This window comes from Mustela nigripes, chromosome 3 (genome assembly GCF_022355385.1).
Source record: "Mustela nigripes isolate SB6536 chromosome 3, MUSNIG.SB6536, whole genome shotgun sequence".
Classification (NCBI taxonomy): Eukaryota; Metazoa; Chordata; class Mammalia; order Carnivora; family Mustelidae; genus Mustela; species Mustela nigripes.
Window position 1 is genome coordinate 138,911,980 of NC_081559.1, and position 22,496 is coordinate 138,934,475.

The 22,496-nt window shown below is 43.3% G+C and overlaps 1 protein-coding gene across 4 annotated transcripts in view; it reads right to left on the reverse strand.

Annotated features, from left to right (window-relative positions):
- Positions 1-22,496, reverse strand: part of JPH1 (junctophilin 1) — a 90,663-nt gene that overhangs the window by 62,565 nt on the left and 5,602 nt on the right. For all 4 annotated transcript variants that reach the window (XM_059394742.1, XM_059394741.1, XM_059394740.1 and 1 more), the window contains exon 2: positions 21,196-21,955. In XM_059394742.1, coding sequence (XP_059250725.1) covers positions 21,196-21,955 — 760 coding nt within the window. The remainder of the gene's footprint in view (positions 1-21,195; positions 21,956-22,496) is intronic.

Consider the following 22,496-nt stretch of genomic DNA (forward strand, 5'->3'; position numbering starts at 1 on the left):
TTAGAACGTGCTCTCTCCCGTCTCTATTTGCAGAAATCCTTCCCAAGGTCCAAGATCCAACTCTAGCCCCTTTCCCCTGAGGCCATTCCTGATGCTCCCACATGGGAAAAAAAAATCCCTCGATTCTTTTGAATTTCATGCAAGACTATAAAGACTCAGGCAACGCAACAGACTCCGTCATAGCACTTGCTCATCCCCTCGCGTCACGGCACTTTGTTGCAATGCACTCTTGGAGGAATCCCTGCTGGAGAGCCAGGATGATCTCAGACTCACTTTTGAACTCCTAGCAGTGTTTATCCCTAGAAACACCACCAAGTACTCAGTGTAGGAAAGGACGGTGGTCTGGGTCTTCCATAGTCTGTCACAATGGCCTACGGCGTTCGGGTCTGTAAGTACGGACTTCTGGATCCTTACTTTTTACTCTATTCTTCTGATGTATTTTGCAGATTGCAAACCTACCCGAGTACAAGTAAGGGGGTGGTGGAAGGCTGGTTTCAGTTATTTCCTGAAAGGCTAAACAGACACGCCTCGGAAAGGACATAATGAAGATGTTGTCATCGTCTTACAGCACTGGCATTTTACAGTGCGTCGTTTTTAATCAAACATAAACATAGCATAAAGAGGATTTTTCTATCTAATTTTCAGGTTATTTTTTCATTCTTTTAAGTCTGGCTATTTCTTCTGAAAAGCTGATTGAAGCACTATGAGGTAGGGATGCAGAAATGCAGGCGTGGAGGTGGGTAACTGGGTTGAAAAGAGAAGTCCAATCAAATCCTGTTTTGCAAGGCAAGAGCCAGGACAAAGACACAGGTGTTCAGCTCAAAGCTGTTTAAATTTTCACAGCACCCAGCACACAATGGTGAATGAATCAGGCTGGTCCGAGCCTCAAAAAGGAAACCTGCATCACAAAAATCTGTCTTTATATCCATAGTTTGCACACACCCTGGAGTGGCCTACACCACCTCAAACAGAGGTGTGGCTCTGCATACCACAGGCTGGGATTTGTCTTCATGTTTGCATGTGATGTATTAGGAAAAAAATCATTTATGCTCTTCTAGAATTTGGAGGAAAATCTCTATAGCAATCTTTCTCAGAAGCCTATGAATGCCAATGAAGTTCCACTAACCCAGTAATTGAGCATGCATATTACGTGAACTTCATCGAAGCCTTGGATAGGGCCTCAAGAGACATTAGATCCTCAAATATGCCCAATGAGGCATCAGGAGAGCAAGTTCGCCCCAAATTTCTGTGTGCTCCATAACAAGAGTAGGAGCTCATGCCTACACAATGCTGACTGGTGTCAGGCACTGTTTCGAACACTCAAACACATACCAACTCAAGGACTCATTTTAACCCTGTGAGGAGGCACTGTGAATTATCATGCCCATTTCACAGACAATGCAGTTAAGGCTGAGAGAGGTAAAGCTGCTCACTTGAGGCCACTCAGCTAAAAATGTGACAGAGTCAAGACTTGAAGTTGCTCTGGCTTGGACATCTGCACTCCTAACTATTATACCAAATTGCAGAAAGAATTCCCTAAACCACTCTGGGCAAAAATCAGGCTGTCAGTTAAACATTTATTGGAATCGTGTCCCTCTTTTGTCCTTTCCACAACTCTGAGATACAGTCCGCATTCACCTTTTCCTTGATTTTCAAAGGCAGAGATGACCGAGTTAGCATTGATTTACAAGCCTCTCTTCCCAGGATCAGAATGACTAAAAAGGCGGATTGGCACGTTATCAGAGCTCAAACCATGGGGCAGAGTCAGGCACAAACCAGCTTCCATGAGATAGTCCTGCAAGAAACAGGGTTGCTTGGACCCAACTGCTAAAAGACACTGGGGGTCAATAGACACCCAGCTCCTTCCTGAGAGCTGGTAGCCCCTGGAAGACATGGGGACCCTGTAGAGCCTGGCAGGTGCAGGGGAGGGTGCTGCTATCACTTCTCCAATTTCTCAGATCCGGCTCCCCAGCCACAGTGCAGGCCTCACAAAGGAGGTGGCGTTCTGCAAGTCAGAGGGAACTCCCTTGAATGCGGGCAGTCGGTGGAGCCCTGGGAACCAACAGCAACAGAACAGGAGCAGCGCAGGGGCTGGAAGGGGAATTCTGGGACAGGGCTCCAAAGCCTAGGGTCTGAATGCCACAGGTAAATAAATGGGAGAGGAGCCAAGACAAAGTCGGCCACAGGGAAGAAAATAGGCCGAGCAGTGCTCCTGGAGGGACCCGCCTGGAGTCACACACCGTGGAGCCAAAGCAAGCCAAAATGAGCGCTGGGCAAAAATTCTACACCAATCTCACTTCTCCCAAGAATTCCTCCTCTTCCTTGGAACAGATTTCTTTCCTAGTGATGCTCCCACACGTTGCTTCAACCTCCATGTAGCTCTACTTTAATTTCCAGCTGCGCTGCAAATTGTTTACCTTTCCATCTCTGCCACTAGGTTACAAATTTCCTGGAGCATAGGGATCTATCTCATTTTGGTTTCTCCCCCAAACACTGACTGTGTTCGGGAATCGCTGGTTGAAATAATTACAAAATTTACTCTAACATGAAACATGTAGCCTCCCCTTTCCGCCTCAAATCTATCACCTCATTTAACCCTCAGGATAATCCTGCAAATAGCTCTTACTGTTCTTTTCCCACTGTGCAGAGGAAGGCACATGAGGCCCGAGTCTCAGCGCTGATGGCGCCAGGATCGGAACCCAGACTGCAGCCGCGGTACATGTGTTCTTGGCCACAAACTGCACACACTGCCTCTCCATGCCCTGGAACTCAGGGAGGATAAGTAACCATAGCATCGTAGCAGGGCAGGGACAAAGAAGAGCTGTTAACCCTCCATGCTTTTGTCCTTTTCCTTGTTCTGTTCCTGGAAATGCCTAAGAGTTTCCCCCTTGAAGTCTCTCTCAATCCCTCCAGGTGCTTAGGGATCCTCTGCTGGCTTCTTATATATCCTGTTTTTTTCTGTGTCACCTCATTTAATACCTGCTGCTTTTTCTCTTCAATCTCCTGCCCTGGAAATAGAAGCTCTCAGAGGGCAAGGGCTGCCTTTAGACAGTACTCAGTAGGGAAGTATTCGACAACTGCTGGCTGTTATTGGTTTATTTAGTACCTATTAAACGCTACTTACTGTGTAAGGGGCATGCAGAACTAATCAAATTTAATTCTTTCAACTCCTGTGAGCTGGGCGCCAAACCACCCCCTTTTTTTGGACAAGTAATCTAAGGTAAGTAAAAGGTCACATGGACACTATTTGAGTAAAATCTCCCCCCTCAGCCTAGTCTGACAAGCTGCAAGAGTCTTTCTGGCATCCTGGCCCCCAAATGTAAGGCAGGGCCAGTACCATGGGAAAGAGCGGCCTGTTCTTCAGGTCCCCTGTGAATAGGTCTCTTGGGGTCTCGCTCCTGGGCGCTGATCTGAGCCTGTCTGGGAAAGGGATACTGTCTCCAGGTAATGAGTGAATTGGACCTCTCAAACTTCAACACATTCACCTGACTGTCTCCTATCACTTGGGTTTTGTGAGTATTATAACTGAGCCCCAGGAAATCGGCGTCACTAACTACAAAGGACTTTCAGTAATGAATGATCATTTTCGCTAAACTTCAAAACTTTTATGCAATGACCTCAGCATATATTAATGTCGTATTGAGCTGATAAATGAACTGTCAGAAGCCCGATGAAATCTTCGTTTTGTAATGGATTCTAAGTCCCCAAGGAAGATTGCGAACTCAAAAATGATAAATGAATCAAAAGCAAGTACTTAGAGTGCCTATTAGGTCTTGATACCTGTGCTGGGTCCCACGTGATGTATAAGACAATTATTTTTATTAGTTATATGGTATACATAAACATAAAGCAGGCCACTGAAGTTTAAAAATGACCTCTTATTCATGATTACCATTTTCTTTCTGGTTATAAGAAACATTTCATTCTGGGTTTTACTCCTATGGTTCTTACTAAAAGTGATTCCAGCTAGGTTTAGATTTGTGCCCAATTATTAGGAAAAACTTGTAGTAACTCTGGGTGGCTTTATAGCTTGTTAGTTCAATTAATTCAGATTTTTAAAAATTATTTAGAATTTAGGTGAGCAGAATTTCATACTAATTCTAGAGCTGCAGTTGATGGGGAAAAGGACGAACAGAAAAGTTAAGAGAAAAAAAAATCTTGAAAATGTCATGAGAGGAGCGCCTGGCTGGCTCAGTGGGTTAAAGCCTCTACCTTAGGATCAGGTCGTGATCCCAGGGTCCTGGGATCGAGCCCCGCATAAGGCTCTCTGCTCAGCAGGGAGCCTGCTTCCCTTCCCCTCTCTCTGCCTGCCTCTCTGCCTGCTTGTGATCTCTGTCAAATAAATAAATAAAAATCTTAAAAAAAAAAAAAAAGAAAATGTCATGAGAAAAACCAGTTATGTACAGCCTATTTTAAGCTCCTATAAGTCACTACACTTGCTTGGTACAGGGACTGTAAATATACTTATTTGCCCACAAGTTTTACCTTTTTTCCTACAAAGAAATCCCTTCTTAATCTCCATGACTTGAACACTTCAACTTTTACGTACTTGGCTAATTCAGAGTCCTTTTCTAAACAAAAATTGTAAGGCATGACTCAATGTAATCCATGCTTTCGAAAGAGCTACAAATTCTGTATTTTGACTTATTTAGTGAGTGTTCATTGTTCAGTAAAAACATTTTTTCTTTTCATATTTTCTTATTTCATGAGACTAAGGAAAACTGGTGACGGACTAGACCAGAATACACATGTGACCAGTTTCTTCTTAACGGAAAAATCAGACTGCTCAACAGAGACCCCTGTACCTTATCAAGTATTCCTGCACCTGTCTGATTTCCAGCAGGAGGGGGGATTTCTCAGGGGGCTGGTCAGAGGGGGCTTGAGCGGGGGTGGGGGGCTGCTTTTCAAGCTGGGACTTGCCACTGCCAGAGTCTGCCAGCTCTGGGAGGCTAGGCAGACTATTACAAACCAGAAAGGGGTCAAACAAAATAAACTTGCAACGAGTTAGAGCAGAGACCAAGGAGGGGAAAAAAACATGGATGGCCCTGTGGAACACCATCAGCACAAAACAGAGCTCTGGTTCTCCTGTGATTTTGATCTTTGGCTGAACCCAAATGCTCTTTGCAAGACTGCTAACTTACTACTCACTGTTCTTGGTCCTACCTACTCCATGTATGTAAAACGCCTACTAATGTCCTTTTGGGGGTAGGTCTTAGGGGATAAGGTCTGGGGCCTGAAACTAGCCTCTGCAGAGTTTTTACACTTGGTTTTATTAAGTCAGGCATCTTAATACAAGCCATGTGCTTAGCTTATTCTCTTAATCCATTTTGTATATATACTAACTAAGCAAAAATGAAAGATGCCTTTTCCAAGGCAAAGAAAATCACAGATGTCAATTTCACTCTTTCATGTGGACTTTAGCCAAAGACACCAGGCAGCTAAAGAGTTAATGAAAGCTCTGATTACTATATGGCTGACCATCTAGATACAGTGATGGCTACTCTATTAATAAAGTAAATAAGAAATAAAAAGGATTTGCTAATTTGACTTGATTCCAGACAATGGAATTATGCAAATAGAGATGTTAGTTATAACCACAATCGAACCTTGGCCACTATCTTGCCTAAGCTTAGCTTATCTTAGTATAAAATAATTCCCTTGTTTCTGCACATGGTTTACAATTCTCTGATGACTCCTTATGAATTTCTCAACCGCAGCCTTCTCTTATTTTCTTAACAACTCTATTACAAGCGACTATATAAATCTTTGATTTTGATGTTTTCAGTTCCTTTGGAAATACTTAAATGTGTAAGGCTTTTTGGTTACCGTTCTTATAGGAATCTTTTTGCTCTGTTCCTCCCTGAAAATCCACGACTCAAAAGATTCATTCTCCTTCTCCGCAAAGTGTCACGGCCATTATTTATGGCCCTTGTGTGCTCTTAGCGGACTATGCTCAGATCCTTAGGGTTTTAACGCTCTTTCTACACAAGCAGTGGTAGACAAGATGAGTTCTCCTTTGCCACTCTCAAGAATCCAGTTCTTTATGTGTGGACTGATATGTTCATGTCCTTGATGGTCCTGTCCCAACTTTTGCTGTGTCCAATCCACTGTGTGCATGACAGCTAAAACCATTCTCCTCAGATGTTGTTTTGCTCATGTTACCAACTTCCTCAGGACTCTGAAACGGTTTCCACTTGTGTATTGCATAACGCCTGATTAGTGCTTTTAAGATCCTTCAATAGTCAGCACCCTTATCTAATTGTCCTCTTCTCTGACCATGACTCAGCTGTACTCTACACCACCTGCCGCAAAGCAAAACACCGTGCATCTTACATTATCCACACCAGTAGGGGGGGCGCACAGTCCAGACGGGTTTTGAGTACGTTTCTGTATGCACACCGTGAGACCTCTCAAAAGAGGATAAAGCTCCGGAGTGAAAATCTAACAGAAATGTCAGATCCGGTGTCTTATTTTTACTCTTTTCTACAAACCAATAGCATTAGTCTTCCAGGAATTTCAGACCAGCCCCACTACTGCTATCCCCCAATTTACTAGCTTTCCGGATTGTTTTTTTCTGGGTGATAGGATGAGGGTGAGGGAAGTGTCTGCCTATCAAAGACCCTTGTTTTCAGGTTCTGTTGGCCACGGGGGGTCAGCAGGGAATACCAACACGGAACATCAGAAGATTAATAAGGCTTTGAGCCCAGAAGTAATAGCTACTCCGACGAACCACAAGGACAGTATTGCCCATAGATAATGAACACTGGTGATCTTTACTGCCTTGAAGCATTTTTCATTCTCTTCAGGCTGTGAGTCATCAGACACGCTATTCTTCCCCCACCTGGCAAAATTTCTGTTGCCTCTGTGACAAACCATGCCTTAGCTTCCCTTCAAAATATTGCTCAAGGCTCAAATTCCTTATGAAATCACTCTAGACCAATTCCACCCGGCACCAGACACACCAATCATCCCAGGAACCCCTTTATTCATGCTGCCCCTCTTGTTTCTCTTCCCTTTCTCATTACTCGCATTCCCTTAGAGCCAGCATCTTATACGAACGAATTTACATAGATTCATATGCATACGTGTTTACACAGACACTGTTTATGGAGGGGAGATGCTGGAGACTTTTTAAAAAAATTTTCTTCTCTTTGCTTTGTTGGCTTACGCCTTCCATTTCCTTTGAAATTTTCCTTATTATCGGGCACTAAATAGAGGCTCTGTTAACTGTTACAAATTTAGCAGCTGTAATTTAAAGAAAACTTTTCAAGAGTAAAGTTTAGTAACTGAACTTTAGCACCACAAAATTAACACAGTACTGAAAATTCCAAAGGAAGAAAAAAAATGAAGACTTACATATGCTCTTCTTTCCCTTGTTTTCATTTATAGATTTAAACATTAGGGATTGTCTGCTCGCTCTAAAATTAGGCTTTAATCATTCCAATAATGGGTTGAAAGTTATTCTGACTTAGCGAGGAGTAAGAAGAATAACAATTTTGAAAAATGCTTTTACTGTGAAGTTTGTATGGTAACACACACACACACACACACAGTAGTAGTGGCCAAGAAAACGGTCTTTGGAGGTGCTTTATGGACAAGTCAATCTTCTTTTAATTCCCATAAGACTGACCGTTTAGACATTTACATAAACTACTTCAAAATCTGCACGGAATGCAAAGGGCACTAAGAAACAGTTGACTGAATGAACCGCTTTGTGTTATTATTTAACTACTCCCTGTGGGGGTCAATTCTCTCCAACCAACCCGAAGCTTGTGGATGGGTCAGGTACATCTACCTTTCTCCCACTTCTGGTCTCCTGTGGTACTAAGTGTGTCAACATTGAACAATATCCCCGAGATGATTTAAAAAAAAAAAAAATGGTATGTGAGCTGAGCTCCTGGAATGCTTATGGGTACTTCAAAAATTGCTTTAATTTTGGTTATATGTCCCTAACTGTAAGCTTATTCTTAACAGTTGACACTGCTTACACTGTTAAGTGTCCTGTTAAAGGGACATTTTCCCTTTTAGTCCAACACCATCTGATAGATGATGAATCTGGAGATGGGCAAGTAAAACATTAGTGATGTTTCATTGTGTTTACGAGTTAAATAATTTCTGTAAGAAATATTGTTGGTATGGCTAGGTGAAGTCAAGTTCAAAACAGCAGCGGAGGCCCAGACCTGGGCTCTCTGTGACAGTGTGGTCCACTGACTCCCACTTCCTCATCCGCAATGATGAATTTCTCCCTCATCCCATCTATTGATGAGAGGTCCAGAAAGATGACTTTGCTTAGTATGTCTGAAATAAATGACCCACATTCCAGGAATGATGAACCTTTTCACTAATCTTACTTAGGGGCATTAGAATATCACACAAACATCTTAGATTTGCCTCTGTTCCTCTCACCCAACACTTCGATCCATCAATTTCTGCAAATTTCGTCTCCTGCTTCTCTGCTATCCATGCCCTTGACTGGGTCTTTACCGTCTTGCTACAGACCAGGCCTCCAATCCTGGCCCCACTTAAATCTGTCTCAGAGGCAGATGGTTGGTTCTGGGCTCCACTTCCTTCAAAGACTTCCCAAGGCCAACAGGAACCCACGATCCAGCTCCCAAACCTTCATGACATCATTTCCTAACCTATCTTAACCTACACGTACCGATCTTTAGTGTGCCTCAGAATAACCGGGGAAGCTGGTCAAATGCAGACTTCTGAGCCTCACCCCAAAACACGAGAACTCAGCACGGGGTGAGGGCCAGAAATTTCAAGTGCCCCTTGTGATCTGCTGTAGGGGGTATGGATGGGGAAGCCCCTCTAGCCAGCGGCTGCCAGGAACTCAGCCTATGCACTTTTATCCCACTCGCCTTCCTCAGGATAGTCCTTCTGTCTGGACCACCCTGGCCACCATTTGCTCTCCACTAAGTCTCGATTCACTCTCCAGAGGATAGGCTCAGCCCTTCAGCTCCATGTGTGTTTAGTGTTCTTCCTTCCTTTTGCATTTTCAGTTTTTCTTAGCATTCACCGTGCTAAACTGATATCTGTTCATGTTTGTGTCAGCCACAAGATTTGTGGCTATTGAATGAATAACACTGGTTAAATGAAATGGCAAAATGAAACATATGACGAAATAATACTACTCCCAGAGAGAGCTTCCTTTATGAGCCTAAGGCAAGTGCCTGGGTAAAAGGAAAAAAAAAAATCCTACCCCAATTCTCAAAACCTAGTGAACATTAAAGGTTTGGGCTCTGATGCTATGCTGCCTGGAGTCTACCCTACATAGGTCATCTGCTTGTTTTCTGACCTTTCCGTGTCTCGGTTTCTAATAATGGGGTGGCTATGGGGATTAGGTGAGGTGACAGTTGCCACGTTCATGGCATGGATTCAGGCACCAGGTAACCACTGAACCATGTCAGCAACGTTTGTACATGGCCCAAAGGCATCACCCGAATTGCTATCCTCAGACCCAAACGGAAAGGGAGGTTGCACTAGTGTGTCACATACATGGTGGAAATGTGCAGCACTGTCTACGCTGCTTCCCTATTTGGAAACGTGGCCAAAAAATCAACTTACAGCAGGATAGCTAACTTTGATGTTTCTGTATCCAAATGATGCTGAGATTTGCTACCGTTGAAAATCAGATCACACAGACTCTAAGCAGAGATAGTTTTAAGTTAAAATGGGATTTAAATTAAAATTAATTAGCTGTTGAAAAAAATTGACTGTTTTTTTTTTTAAAGAAAGCACCAGTCACCTTCTCCTTAGCACTATAAAATTCTTATCTATGTATATTCTGCTGATAGCATTGCTACTGTCAGTGATAAAAGTCCATATAGGAAGAGACATTCTGTTAGGTTTTCCTAACTCAGTGCCATATAGACCTTGTGCATGATCACAAAAGACTAACAGAGGTTAGGCAAAGGAAAGGGGCCTGTGTGTGAGGGTGGTCTGGGCAGACAGGGCTTGCTTGTGCAAGAGAACAGGCAAATGACAAGCTCACCCAGGTGGCTTAGGTGCTTCCCGGTGGGTCTCTCCACCTCCCAGCCCCACCTGGCTCACAGCACCGGCCCCAGCACAGGAGTGCTGTGAACCCTCAAGATATTTGCCCTTCATGAGAAGTTCTGTTTCTTATTCATCTCTGTATTCCTAGGGCCTAGTGCCATGTCTGGACAGAGCTGGCACTAAATAAATGTTTGCCAAAATGAGGTTTCTTTAGCACAATAATTTGGGAGAGTGATATTTTGTTCCCGTTCATTGCCAAGAAAGAAACAGGCCAACAGATCTTGCTCACTGGGTAGGTCCTTTGAGCATAAATCTTAGAAAGCATAATTTCACAAATTCAGGAACAGACTTTCTGATACCTATACAACTGCTTTGTCCTAAAGCAATGGGTTCCTCTTACTGAATGTGAGAATTGTTTTATTTGTACTTCTTAAAAAGAGCTGCATCTAGCATCACGTACGTAGAATGCCTCTTCTGCCATGTGCCTCATTGATGTCTTTGTTCCTCAGGGTTTGGGTCTGAGTTCTACGTGTGGTACAAGTCTGAATTCCAGACCCACGTTCCCTTTTGTCTCTGGGGCCAGCATCTCAAAATTCAAGAAGTCAAAATCGAAACATCTTCCTCTCTAAACCAGTACTTTCTTCTCTGGTCCCTTTCTGAATAAATAGAACTAGCATCCCTCTAGTTGCCTGAGCCTGAAATGTGGGGGTCCCTCTCACTCTGTCTCCTCTAGGTTTGCCACATTTATCCAACCAGCCATCAGGTCCTACTGAGTCTGCTTGGGAGGCTGTCACCCCTACGTGGGCTTCTTTCCATCCCCACGGTCACTGCTTAGCTCAGCCCATAGGTTCTCACCCAGATTACTAGTTAGCAGAGTCCTCCTTAATCAGTCTCCGATTTTACTGCCCCTTGCTCTTCCCAGTCCCTACACCACCTGCACCCACAGTGAGCTTTCTAAATTTGATCATGTACTTCTTCTGCCTAAACCTACCAGTAGCTCTCCCCGATCTTTGTGATAACGTCCAAACTCCCCCTTACAGGTCAGCGACCCCCTATGGACTCCTCCCCCTCATCTCTCAACACCCCCCCCCAATTTAGTAGTCTTTTCTAGCCATGTTCTCCAGCCATACCAAACATTTTATAGTACCCCAAATATAAGTAGACCATTATCCTTTGCACCCTTCTCTTTTTCTGGAAGACACTTACATATCCTTTGTTTTTGTTTTTTAAAGATTTTATTTATTTGTCAGAGAGAGAGAGGGAGAGCGAGCGAGCACAGGCAGACAGAATGGCAGGCAGAGGCAGAGGGAGAAGCAGGCTCCCTGCCGAGCAAGGAGCCCGATGTGGGACTCGATCCCAGGACCCTGGGATCATGACCTGAGCTGAAGGCAGCTGCTTAACCAATGAGCCACCCAGGCGTCCCTGGCTTTGAAGCTAGATACCACCTCTACAATCATGCCTCCAGCCCCAGGCTGTGATAAAGCTTCTCCTATGTGCTACCTACCCTCAGACCAAGGGGCCAATCGCTGGGAGTGGTAACTGCATTCTTCTCTCTCCTAACCTGTGACAGAAAGGACTGGATCTTGATCATTATTTTACATTTACATAGTATGTCATCAGTTCACGGGCTTATAAATTGGGCTGGTAACCTAGCGTCTTTTCTGCAAGTCCAGACCAGGGTGTTAATCAATGTATTAATTAACGACCCTTCCATAGCATTTGCATCTTTGTAAGGTAATCTATCAGTCAAAGCTCAACCACTTGTCCAGTCACTGGGATGAGCAGGAGAGGTGGGAAAGAGTAATAAGGGCCGGTGGAGGGCAGGTATGGCTCCTCCAATCCTACTCCTGAACCTGGAACTGCAGCTTCTGTGGGATTTCTCCTCAACACGTTTTGACCAGTAGGTTCCCCACATGAATATTAAACCTTTCCCCTAATGGATGGAAGTGAATGTAGGAAATCCTGAAATACTAATTCCAAAAGCTCCAACACCAATGTAAAAAATTAAACAGAGAGGGATCTCCGGACTAAGCCAGTTGAGATCAAAGCTTGATGGACCCGAGACAGCAAAACTCAGCAAAATTTTAACCTTATTCAGAAGTTTTTAAAAACTAACAAAAATATAGAGAAGTTATCTGTTAATCTCTGGCACAATCAACTATTTTAAAAATGCTAGAAAGTGAATTAATGTATTTTACTTGGCTTGAATAAGTTTCTTTTGGCACATAGGGAAATCCTAAGAAGATTTGACTTCAAAGAGTTGCACTCTTATGGAGGTGATCTTGATTCCTTACATATTAATTAAATTCCTGATAAAGAAGCTTATTTTGAATTGAGCATATTATACAAATAAATGTGAAACGCCACCTGAAATGGAAGGGGCAAAATTATTAAAAGCTTATTTGGTTTTATTCTCAAGAGGCTGTTGTACTAAAGCTGAATGACTTACATAAATACCTTTGGCATTTGTTGGATCCTGTTCCCAAACACAATGTTCATATTTCATCTATAATAAGAAAAGCATCTCAAAGATTTGCAAGGCACTAGTCTTGCAAGCGTCCAGTTTGGTGTCTTGAGTAAAGTGAGATTGGCAGAGTCAGCTTAATCCATAATGGAAAGTTGTGAGCGGGGTGCTTTGGCTGCCGGGCAGCTGTGGCTCGGAGAAGTCCCCCAGCTATGTTAGCAGGGCACAGAACTCTGCCACTTGCCCGAAAACAGAGTATCTCCAGGTCAAGGCGAGAAGTTGTATGGGGTACACGGGATGGAACATGAACGCCATCTCACACCTTTAGCTTTCAGGGCAACACAGTAGGGGGGCTTTCATTACCAAGGAAGCTATACTGGAAAGTAACTGCTGCTTTAATTCTTCAGATTTACAGAATCTGGAAACATGTCATGCTTCAGAGATAAATGAGATCGAACCTGCTGCACTTTGTACTGCCTAAGCAAACTCAGATTTCTATAGTTAAAACAAGGCCAACATGTGTCCCAAAAACCTAGCTTATTATCTCCCTGGAACATTGCTTTTTCCCTCCAGTCTTTGCAGCCAGTTTTCGCCAAGTAGCTTTCTGCAGAATTCAACATTACCTCATATCCCATTCACACCATATACAGACGGCATCTTCTCCTTATGCTCTCCGCTTAATCAAAGTGGAGAGACATGCCTACATGAACAAGGGCTTAAAAAAGTATGTTTTTAATGGCCCAGAAGTCTGGATAACTGTGACTCTCCCACTATTATGGCATAAGACCCATTTTCATTGAATTTGTACTGCTTGAACCTACTTGTTCATCATTAAAACACAACCCCCTCAGCCCAAAAGGCCTCAGTTTCTGAATGGGTTTGGACTTGGGAGGGTTGGATGAAGGGTTTTTAAAGAAAGGTCTTCAGAAACAAGATACCCTAAAAAAATTTTACAAGGCTTCCATAACACAGTATGTTCCCATGTTATGTGTAATGACCTGCTAAGCATGAGGTGCCGTGATCTCAGAGCTGAAGGACAGAAGCAGGGCATGTTCCCATCGTGCCTCTGGAGTACCATCCCATCCAAGCTTTACCCCTTCTTTGGGGGCAGGAAAGAGCAGATGCCTCAGTATCTTTCTGGTTTCAGCTGCTCCCTCTGCACACCCACACAGAAAAGCCTCAGTGATTGCTTGGCCCACGAAATCCTGGGCCCTTAAACAGAGAAGTACAGCTCTTCTTAAACAGCTGGACAAGAATGCAAGGCAATTAGAGCAGACGCTTCACTCTCGCCTGTGGGAAATGGGCATTCTTTGGTAAAAAGGAGAAACACGTGTTCAAAATTTTTATGTGCAATACAAAAACTGTAATATAAAAAAGACAACAGTGACCTATGCTAGTGTACCTACACAATAGGAAGATAAGAATCTTTATTATCCTACATTGTCTTCAGAACATTACCCCAGCATAGCTTGATACAAACACATGGGCCATTTCTTTGCTCAGTTCCTTTTCAGCCTTAAAAAATATAATTGCCCGTTGATAGCCTATCGACTTCACACAGATCTGAGGTTGGAAAGGGGATGAATCTTGATATACATTCACTTGATGGTGAAGGATTTAATTCCCTTCACACGGATGGATTTAATTCCCTTCCTTTTGCTTATTCTTCTTTCTACTTCCCAAGCCTCCTTCCCTTTCTTTTTCCTTCTTCCCTCCATCTTTACGTCTATCGCAGTCTGGCTTCATGGTCATCTATCAACGGTCAGTCTTGGGAACGATACTTCTATGAAGGACACATTTTCCAAAATATGAACTAGATATATGGTGATTCACAGTTCACACACAAACCCCTGGGATACCCACTTTTTCATTCAACCCTTAGGATAACCCTCCTGTGAGGAAAGGGGCAACTCTCAATCCCCATTCACAGTAACTTCTCTGCACCTCAGCCTGAGCTTTATTGACCGAAACCCTGGAAGCCTTTCACAGAAGGGCTGGCGAGGGCAGGTGGGAGAGTGCGACAGGCAGCAAAGGCCCATATTGGAAGAGCACAGGAGGCATAACTAAAGAAAATCGTTAATGCTCTCCTCAACACTGAATTCCCACATTTTAGGTGATTTTCCTCCAGAGTTCTTTACCTACTTAACAGCTTCTTCATTAAAATGGCTTAAAGGATATTACATAAAAATTCAACTTCCCTGCAAAAATCACTTACGCTAAAAACTGAACATTCACCAGAGCCCCAGTAGAAGAAATAAAGAATTAATGGAAAAGACAATCTACAATTGTTTTTAAAGAGAGGGTAGGACACTAACATTAAAGAAACAGGATAAACCAGAATTTTGATTTGCCAAAGAGAACTAGAACCCATTTGTCCAAATGAATTTAAGAATTTCAAATTTCTGGCCCTTCACAATAACTTGGCAGAGACTGAGATTTTTCCCTAAAATTGGTAGAAGTTTAATTTGGATCTGTAATGTGCACTGACTCATGGTTGACTCTGGGTTTTAATTACTAATAAGTGAAGTGTGAATCAAGTCAAGTAATCTTGTAAGGAACCGTTCCATTGAACACTGTTATTTGAGCTCAAGAAAAATGACCAAAAAAAAAAGGGCGGGGGTAAGGCAAAAAAAAACCTTCAAAAGGGAATAAAGATAGCTAAAAACTTAAAAAACAGATTCTTAAAAAAACAGCAAGCTCTTAGGTTCTGACTGATCACATATTTTAGTGATGTCAAAAAGGTAGGATGAGCTATTTTTTTTAAAGATTTTATTTATTTATTTGAGAGAGATCACAAGTAGGCAGAGAGGCAGGCAGAGAGAGAGAGAAGGGGAAGCAGGCTCCGTGCTGAGCAGAGAGCCTGATGTGGGGCTCGATCCCAGGACCCTGAGATCATGACCTGAGCTGAAGGCAGAGGCTTTAACCCACTGAGTCACTCAGGTGCCCCGAGCTAATATTTTTATAGTGAGTATAAGTTGGCTTCCTGGAGTTTCTGTATCTGTTTAAGGAAAGGATTCACAGGTGTCACTGGACCAGCTCATCCCTACGAAGAATGGAGATTAGAGTTCGGCTTAACCTCAAGTTCTTATTCCCCAGCCATGCCTTGGTAATGACTCTTCACTGATGTTGATGTAGCTAAGGAAAAGCATACCTGTAACAACATACTTCTGCATTTTCTCTACTTCCTTGATTATTACCAGATTATAACATGATGATTTACAAGAACTGTTTCCTTCCTTTAAAGCTGGGTTTATAAATGTCCAAGAAAACAGAATTAGAAGCCCTGGGAATGTTTACAGCCTAAGTAGTAAGAATTTAATTCACTCATTCATCAAATATTTACTAGAGCCCTTACGAAAGCGCCGTGATCTAAACTAGCTGCTGGGTGCATAAAAGCGAGCAAAGCTGCCTTCAGGGTCTAGCTTTCTGATCTACTTGGAGAAAGAGATAACAAAAAATATACTGAAATACAATGACAACTTAGACAAATGGGCACTTAGGTGGAAGGGGGTGCCAGTGGGGTGTGGTAGGTTGTGGGCTTAGGGAAACCTTCCTTGAAGAGACTTGATGCCTAAACCTTAAGATGGAGCTAGCTCGAGGGGCTAGCTGGGGCAAGGGCGCCAGGCAGAGGGAAGGGACAAGCAAAGACTTCCCTTAGAACTGAAGGAAAGCCATTGTGGCTGAATCATTCAGGAGGAAAGAGGTTGAGTGGTAAGGAATTCTATTTTTTTTTTTAAAGATTTTTTATTTTTTATTTTTTTATTTATTCATTTGACGGCAGAGATCACAAGTAGGCAGAGAGGCAGACAGAGAGCGAGGAGGAAGCAGGCTCCGGGCTGAGCAGAGAGCCCGATACGGGCCTCGATCCCAGGACCCTGGGATCATGACCTGAGCTGAAGGCAGAGGCTTTAACCCACCGAGCCACCCAGGCACCCCAGGAATTCTATCTTTTTAGAAGAAAACTATGGTACATATGTAGGGTTTTTGGAAAAAAGTGTCTTTTTTTTTTTTTTTAAATATTAAATTCCAAAATTGGCAACATGGAATCCAATCCCTAGTTCTGAAAATAGGTGCAGCAAGCTCACCTGTGCCCCAGGTCCCTTGAGCTTCAGGCCTCCATAATCGATCTGGTGCTTCCATCCCCCTGTACAACTATATCTGTACTGGGCCCAACGGGGTGGGGGCTGGGCTGGATACACTACCGGGCTCCCTCTCAACATTACCTGTCTCAGTGCTGCTGTCAGAGCCCGAAGTCTGGGGGAGACTGGGAGAAGCAGTCACTGATGCTTCACAGTAGTCTTGAAGCCAGTCCAGCCATACACCCTCCCAGCTTCAGTGAGGCCTCCACAGACCCAGAACGGTGGTGGTGGTCCACTCTACGCTCTCAGTTTCCTTTCCTCCTTCTCATCTATGTGATACAATGAAGCCGGCCTGTGGTTCTCAACTGCTTGAGGCCAGCTCTCTCCCATCCCTGTCACCAGCCTTCTTCCATCCTTTAGCACAATAATCATGTCCTCTGGGGCTCAGAGTCTACAAAGCTCTTCTTTTGTCTACATCCTTTTCTAAATTATCTATTCTTTTCCACCGAAGTATGCTTCTCTAAGGGCAACTTACTGGCCACCTCAACCAAATGCCTCACCTTAAAATTCTTCCTTAAAATGGGTTTCTCGGGGCGCCTGGGTGGCTCAGTGGGTTAAAGCCTCTGCTTTCGGCTCAGGTCGTGATCCCAGGGTCCTGGGATCGAGCCCCACATCGGGCTCTCTGCTCAGCGGGGAGCCTGCTTCCTCCTCTCTCTTTCTCTGCCTGACTCTCAGCCTGCTTGTGATCTGTCAAATAAATGAATGGAATCTTAAAAAAAAAAAAAAAAAAAATGGGTTTCTCAAGGACCAGTATTTTGAACATCTCTTAGGCAATGACTGGAGATGAGTTCATGGAGTTAGAATGACCAAACGAGAAATGTACTCGAAACAGGCAAAGTAGGGTCATCTTGGGCAGAGCTGTGGTTTTTGCCTCTGAATGTGAGGGGCCTGAAATAGAGTTGCTCCCTTACCTCTTGAACATTTCTTTTAAAAACAAGATTGATACATTTTCGCAATTCCAGGGGATGATTTTTACCCACAGGCCCAAGACAAGAAGGGAAGAAAACATTTTGTTACATCTAATAGACATAATACTTGATGAGAACAGAAACCTGAAGAAAACTTACAAAAGTCAGCAAATTATTAGTCTCCCTTAGAGTTTTCACTCTTTAAGTGCTAACCTGCTAGTAAATGATCTGTATCTACTAATTCTCTACTTGCTGCATTATTTCTATTATCTACTAACTGTTATGCGATCCTCACATTCCCTTATTGGTAAGAATTAAACAGGGGCCCATAATACACCTTCTGAAATAAGCCTCCTGTGTGTTTCCTGCTGAGATACACCACTTTCTCTTCAAAAAGCAAAGGAAAGGTCCACAGACCTTTTTGAATCTCTGGGCCAAAGGCGGTTGTTTCCATGTCTCTTGATTTCCCTGAGGAGGATACCATTGTTTTCTCTCAGGGCTAACTTGAAGCTTGGCTTCAAGATAACACAGGGTTATGGCACAAAAATGGATCCATTTTCCTGAGACTTAAGCAACAAAAACTCTCCACAAACTAAGAAAAAAACAGCAACAGAATAATAATTAGCACTATCTGGGTGGCAAACTGAGCTGGTGAGTGACTATTACCATCTCCCTCTGTTGCTAGTGGTGAATGCGTGATTTTGAGAGCTGCAGCCGCCAGGAGCCTGACTTTATAGTTGTTATTCTGCCATTACTGGGGCAGGACCAAGAGGAGGGTGTCACCTACATTCTTAAACTTTTGCTATTTTTTAGAAACAAAACATTAATGGTAACTCCTGGAGGGTCCAGGAAGGACTAAGCAGATCCTCAGGTATTATCAAGAGTCACGGTTTATGATAATATAGCAAGAAATCCATTCCCCAGCCAGCAATCTCCAAAACCTTAACGGAAGATTTTCTCTCTTTAAAAAAAAAAAAAAAGTTTTAATAATTTATTACTTTTTAAAAGATTTATTTATGAGAGTAGGGTTGGGGGGAAGGGAGAGTGGGGGAGAGAAAATCTCAAGCTGACTCCCTGCTGAGGGCAGAACCCCCTGCTGAGGGGTGGGGTGGGGGAGGCTTAATCTCACCACCTCAAGATCATGACCTGAGCCAAAATCGAGAGTCACCAACTGAGCCACCCAGGTGACCCAAAAAAGCTTTTAAGAGAATGTAGAACTTTAAGCTCAGAGCTACCAAAGGGGACGGTCGGTCCTTCAGTTACTTTCTACAAAAAGAAGTAGCAAAACTCTGTATCTGAAGTATTTATTAAAGCAAGGAATCTGGAAAGAGGAGTAACAGAGTAAAAGACAGACATAAAAGTCTATTGAGTATTTTGTCTATTGCATCATCCAAATAGTATAAATTTTTTACTTTGGTTAAAACACTTCACATGAGATCTACCCTCTTAACGAATTTTTATGTACACGATACAGCATTGTTAGCTACAGGCACAATCACTTTGCTTAACTGAAACTTTAGAGCTACTGAACAGCAGCTCCACATTTCCGCCCCCCTCCAGCCTCTGGCAACCACCATTTTACTCTGTTTCTAGGAGTCTGACCATTTTAGAGACCTCATTTAAGTGGAATCATGCAATATTTGTCCTGTGACTGGTTTATTTCACTTAGTATAAGGTATTGAGCATTTGCAAAAGAGCTAAGTGAAATATTAATGAGGCAGTTAACTGGCTAAAAGTGCATTTGTTGATTATCAACCATGCAATACAGTACTCTCAAACTACATTACTATCCCTGAAAGACTTTCAACAGAGGGGATGTGGCTAGGACTTGGGTTAAGAGTTTTATGATACTAGTATAATCACAGATCCTTGCATTATAAGCATTTCACTTTCATTATTTAGATTCTTCCAATTTAAACCATAAAAGTCAATAATTAAAGCAAGTCTAAGAAAGTCATTTGCTAGTGTTCTGTGCAGGTGCACTTTCCATCTGCCAAGATTGAACTGCCTCTACTAGGTCACCAGGCTCTAAGAGGAAAACAAATGGAAGAATCCAGAAGTACATTTGAAATGAGAGGTCAGGACATAACCAAAGGTATACCACTAGCTCTAAAATTTAGCTGAGAGCCTGAGAGGCCAGTAAGATTAGATGTGCCAAGAATCCCATCTACAAGCAAACTGAAAAGCAAGTAATACAATGCTTGGTGATCTGGAAAAACTGTGATCTAAAATAAAGGATGCCCCACAGAGAAGAGAGGTGAGACCCTTCCTGAAAGTCTGTGCTGATCAGCAAACAATATTAACTTTAAAGCAGGATGAGTTTGGGATAAAGATGGAAATCCTGAAGACTTTTAATACATACCTCAATTTAAAAAAAAAAAAAAAGACCAAGTGGTGCTTCAGATACTAAGAAGTAAACAGAAGCCATAAAAGTTTTTTTTTTTAATAGACACTTCCGAAGTCTGAAAGTATTCAGTTGAACCACATGAAATTGCCATTTTTTAAAAATCAAAAGGTCCAATTATCAATAATTTCATACGGTTCAGCCAAAGCAAAGGAGAGTCTATTTATTCAACCCTAAGAATAAAAATGGAAGACATGCTAATATTTTGTGGCTTTGAAAGAAGGCTTACTTCTACGAGAAAATACGACTGAAGCAGGAAAAGACATATGCCTCAAGTCACACAAAACTGTGGCCAGTCGATGGCCAGTAAATAAGCTCCAAAATAACATTTCCCATTTCTAACCATCTCTTTTGTCTACAAGAAGACAATTCTATTCCCAATAGATTTCTCCAACCCTCTTGCTGGATCCCTGAACCCAGCTATTAATGGTAAAACTTCAGACACATAGTCCTTCTGTGCCCACATACACCCCACTTCTCAATCTATAATTCACCGCTTTCTCCTACTCACTCCATCCCTTCTCTACTGCTCTACTTTCTTCCAACTTTGGCACACTGACAGTCCCATCTGTCCATGTCGGGTTCCTCCCCACCCCTTTCCTTATAATACGGCACTGATCTAACCATTCCTGCATAGAACGCAGTGCTTTGTATGAGCCTTAATCCCTCTGCCACTCCCACAGAGATGAGGTTTTTGGTTTTTTTCATTTTTTTTTTTTTGCAGTGATATTTTACTTATTAATTATTATTACTTTTAAAATTTTAGGCAGTTAACATACAGTGCAATATTGGTTTCTGGAGTAGAATTCAGTGATTCATCACTAACATACAACACCCAGGACTCACCACAAGTGCCCTCCTTAACTTGGACGGGAGCTTTGTCTTAAAGAACCATGCAAGATTTGGTCTTGTAATTTTCCATTTCTGCTGTATTTAGATTTTGAGGCCTTCTCAATAAAACAAAACAAACAAAAAACCACCCCTGGAAGTAACTTTCTGAATTCCTGAAAATGGGCACAGGGTCTGAGTGACCAGCCATTAAGTATTAGGGAAGTAATCTGCATCAAGAAGGGGATCTCAATGTGCCTTCAACATTTTGTGATGATGACGTTTCAGAACAGGGCAGGTACCTTTCTGACCCGCTCCCCTGCACTTCCATCATTCTCTAACTTTGGTTCTGGCAGCTCTTTGGTGACGTTACCAGCAGAATGACAAACATAATATTTGATATCCCCCTGTTCTGAAGGACCAGGCACAACCACCCACCCTACATTTACATACCTTGAATTTGCTATTTCCACCTTGGTTCTCGCCATGGCCGCTGCCCTTTGTGCGCCTTCAATGGCTCTGTCCACCTTCTCTCTAGTTTTTGTATTTCTTATTGGTATAAGCTGCTTCCTTATTCCACGGACCAGAATATTATTTTTGTATTTTCCCTCTTCTTTGGAGCCGTCAGGAAACACGGTGCAGCCATACCCGTGCCTCTTGTTATTTGCCCACTCGCCTTCATACTTCATGCCGTTGGAGCGCTCGCTGATGCCGAAACCATTGCGCTTGTCGTTCTTCCACTCGCCCATGTAGGTTTCCGTGGTGGTGGCGTCGACGTGGTCTTCCACGGGGCAAAAATCACAATCCACGTCGCCGAAGCTGATCGTGGAGTTGGCATCGCTGGAACTGATGCGGCTCATGGCCGCGTCGCTGCGGACCGAGCTGCGCTTACTGGAGATGGAAGACTTGGATTCGGACTTGCGAAGTTTCATGCTTCCGAGAAGGGAGCCCCTTCGGAAGAGGCCGCCCTTCTTCTTGCCCGCGAGCTCGGCGTCGGCATGGAAGTTGAGCACGAAGCCGCCGCGGGTGCCGGCGGGGCTGTCAGCAGCGGCCGCGGCGTCGTGGAGCACGCTGCCATTGCTCTGCTCGCTGCGCAGCGAGGCCATGGAGGTGCGCAGCGGCGAGCGGATCACGGTGGCCATGCCGTAGGGCACGCTCTGGCGCACGCCGTAGCCATGCCGCATGCCGCCGGCCCACTGGCCCTGGTAGGTACCTTCGAGAGACCGTGAGAAAGCACAGCGTGAGTCGGGGGGCCAGGGGGATACCGTCTGGGCTGCAAGCGCCCGGGAGCGCCTGGGTGCGCTCCGGGAGAGCCTGGCGCATGGAGCAGGCAGGCCCTTGGTCAAATCCCACATGTTTCCAAGTCAACTCTAAGCGCTACTTTTCATCCATTTGCGAATTCCTGCCCTGTAATTTTGTGTCTATGGTTTTAATGTAATTGCATAGCATTTTCCAATAGTCTGGTAACTTTGCTTTTCATTAAAAAATTTATCCGAGTGTTTCACATGAAACCACTACTTTCTAATACAAAAAGAGTGATCATTAGAAAACAACTTTTCTCCCCTGAAATTAACACATCAAAATCCCCCAGAGGAAGGAAGGCAGTGTCACAGAAGATGAAACGAGTTCTATTTGTGAATTTTATTCTAATTTTACTCATTTAGCTGAAAACCTTTAAAAACTCTATGTCTGTCACTATAACATTCCAACAGGCTCAAAGACTTAAAATTATTAGTGATCTGAGTACTCAGGAC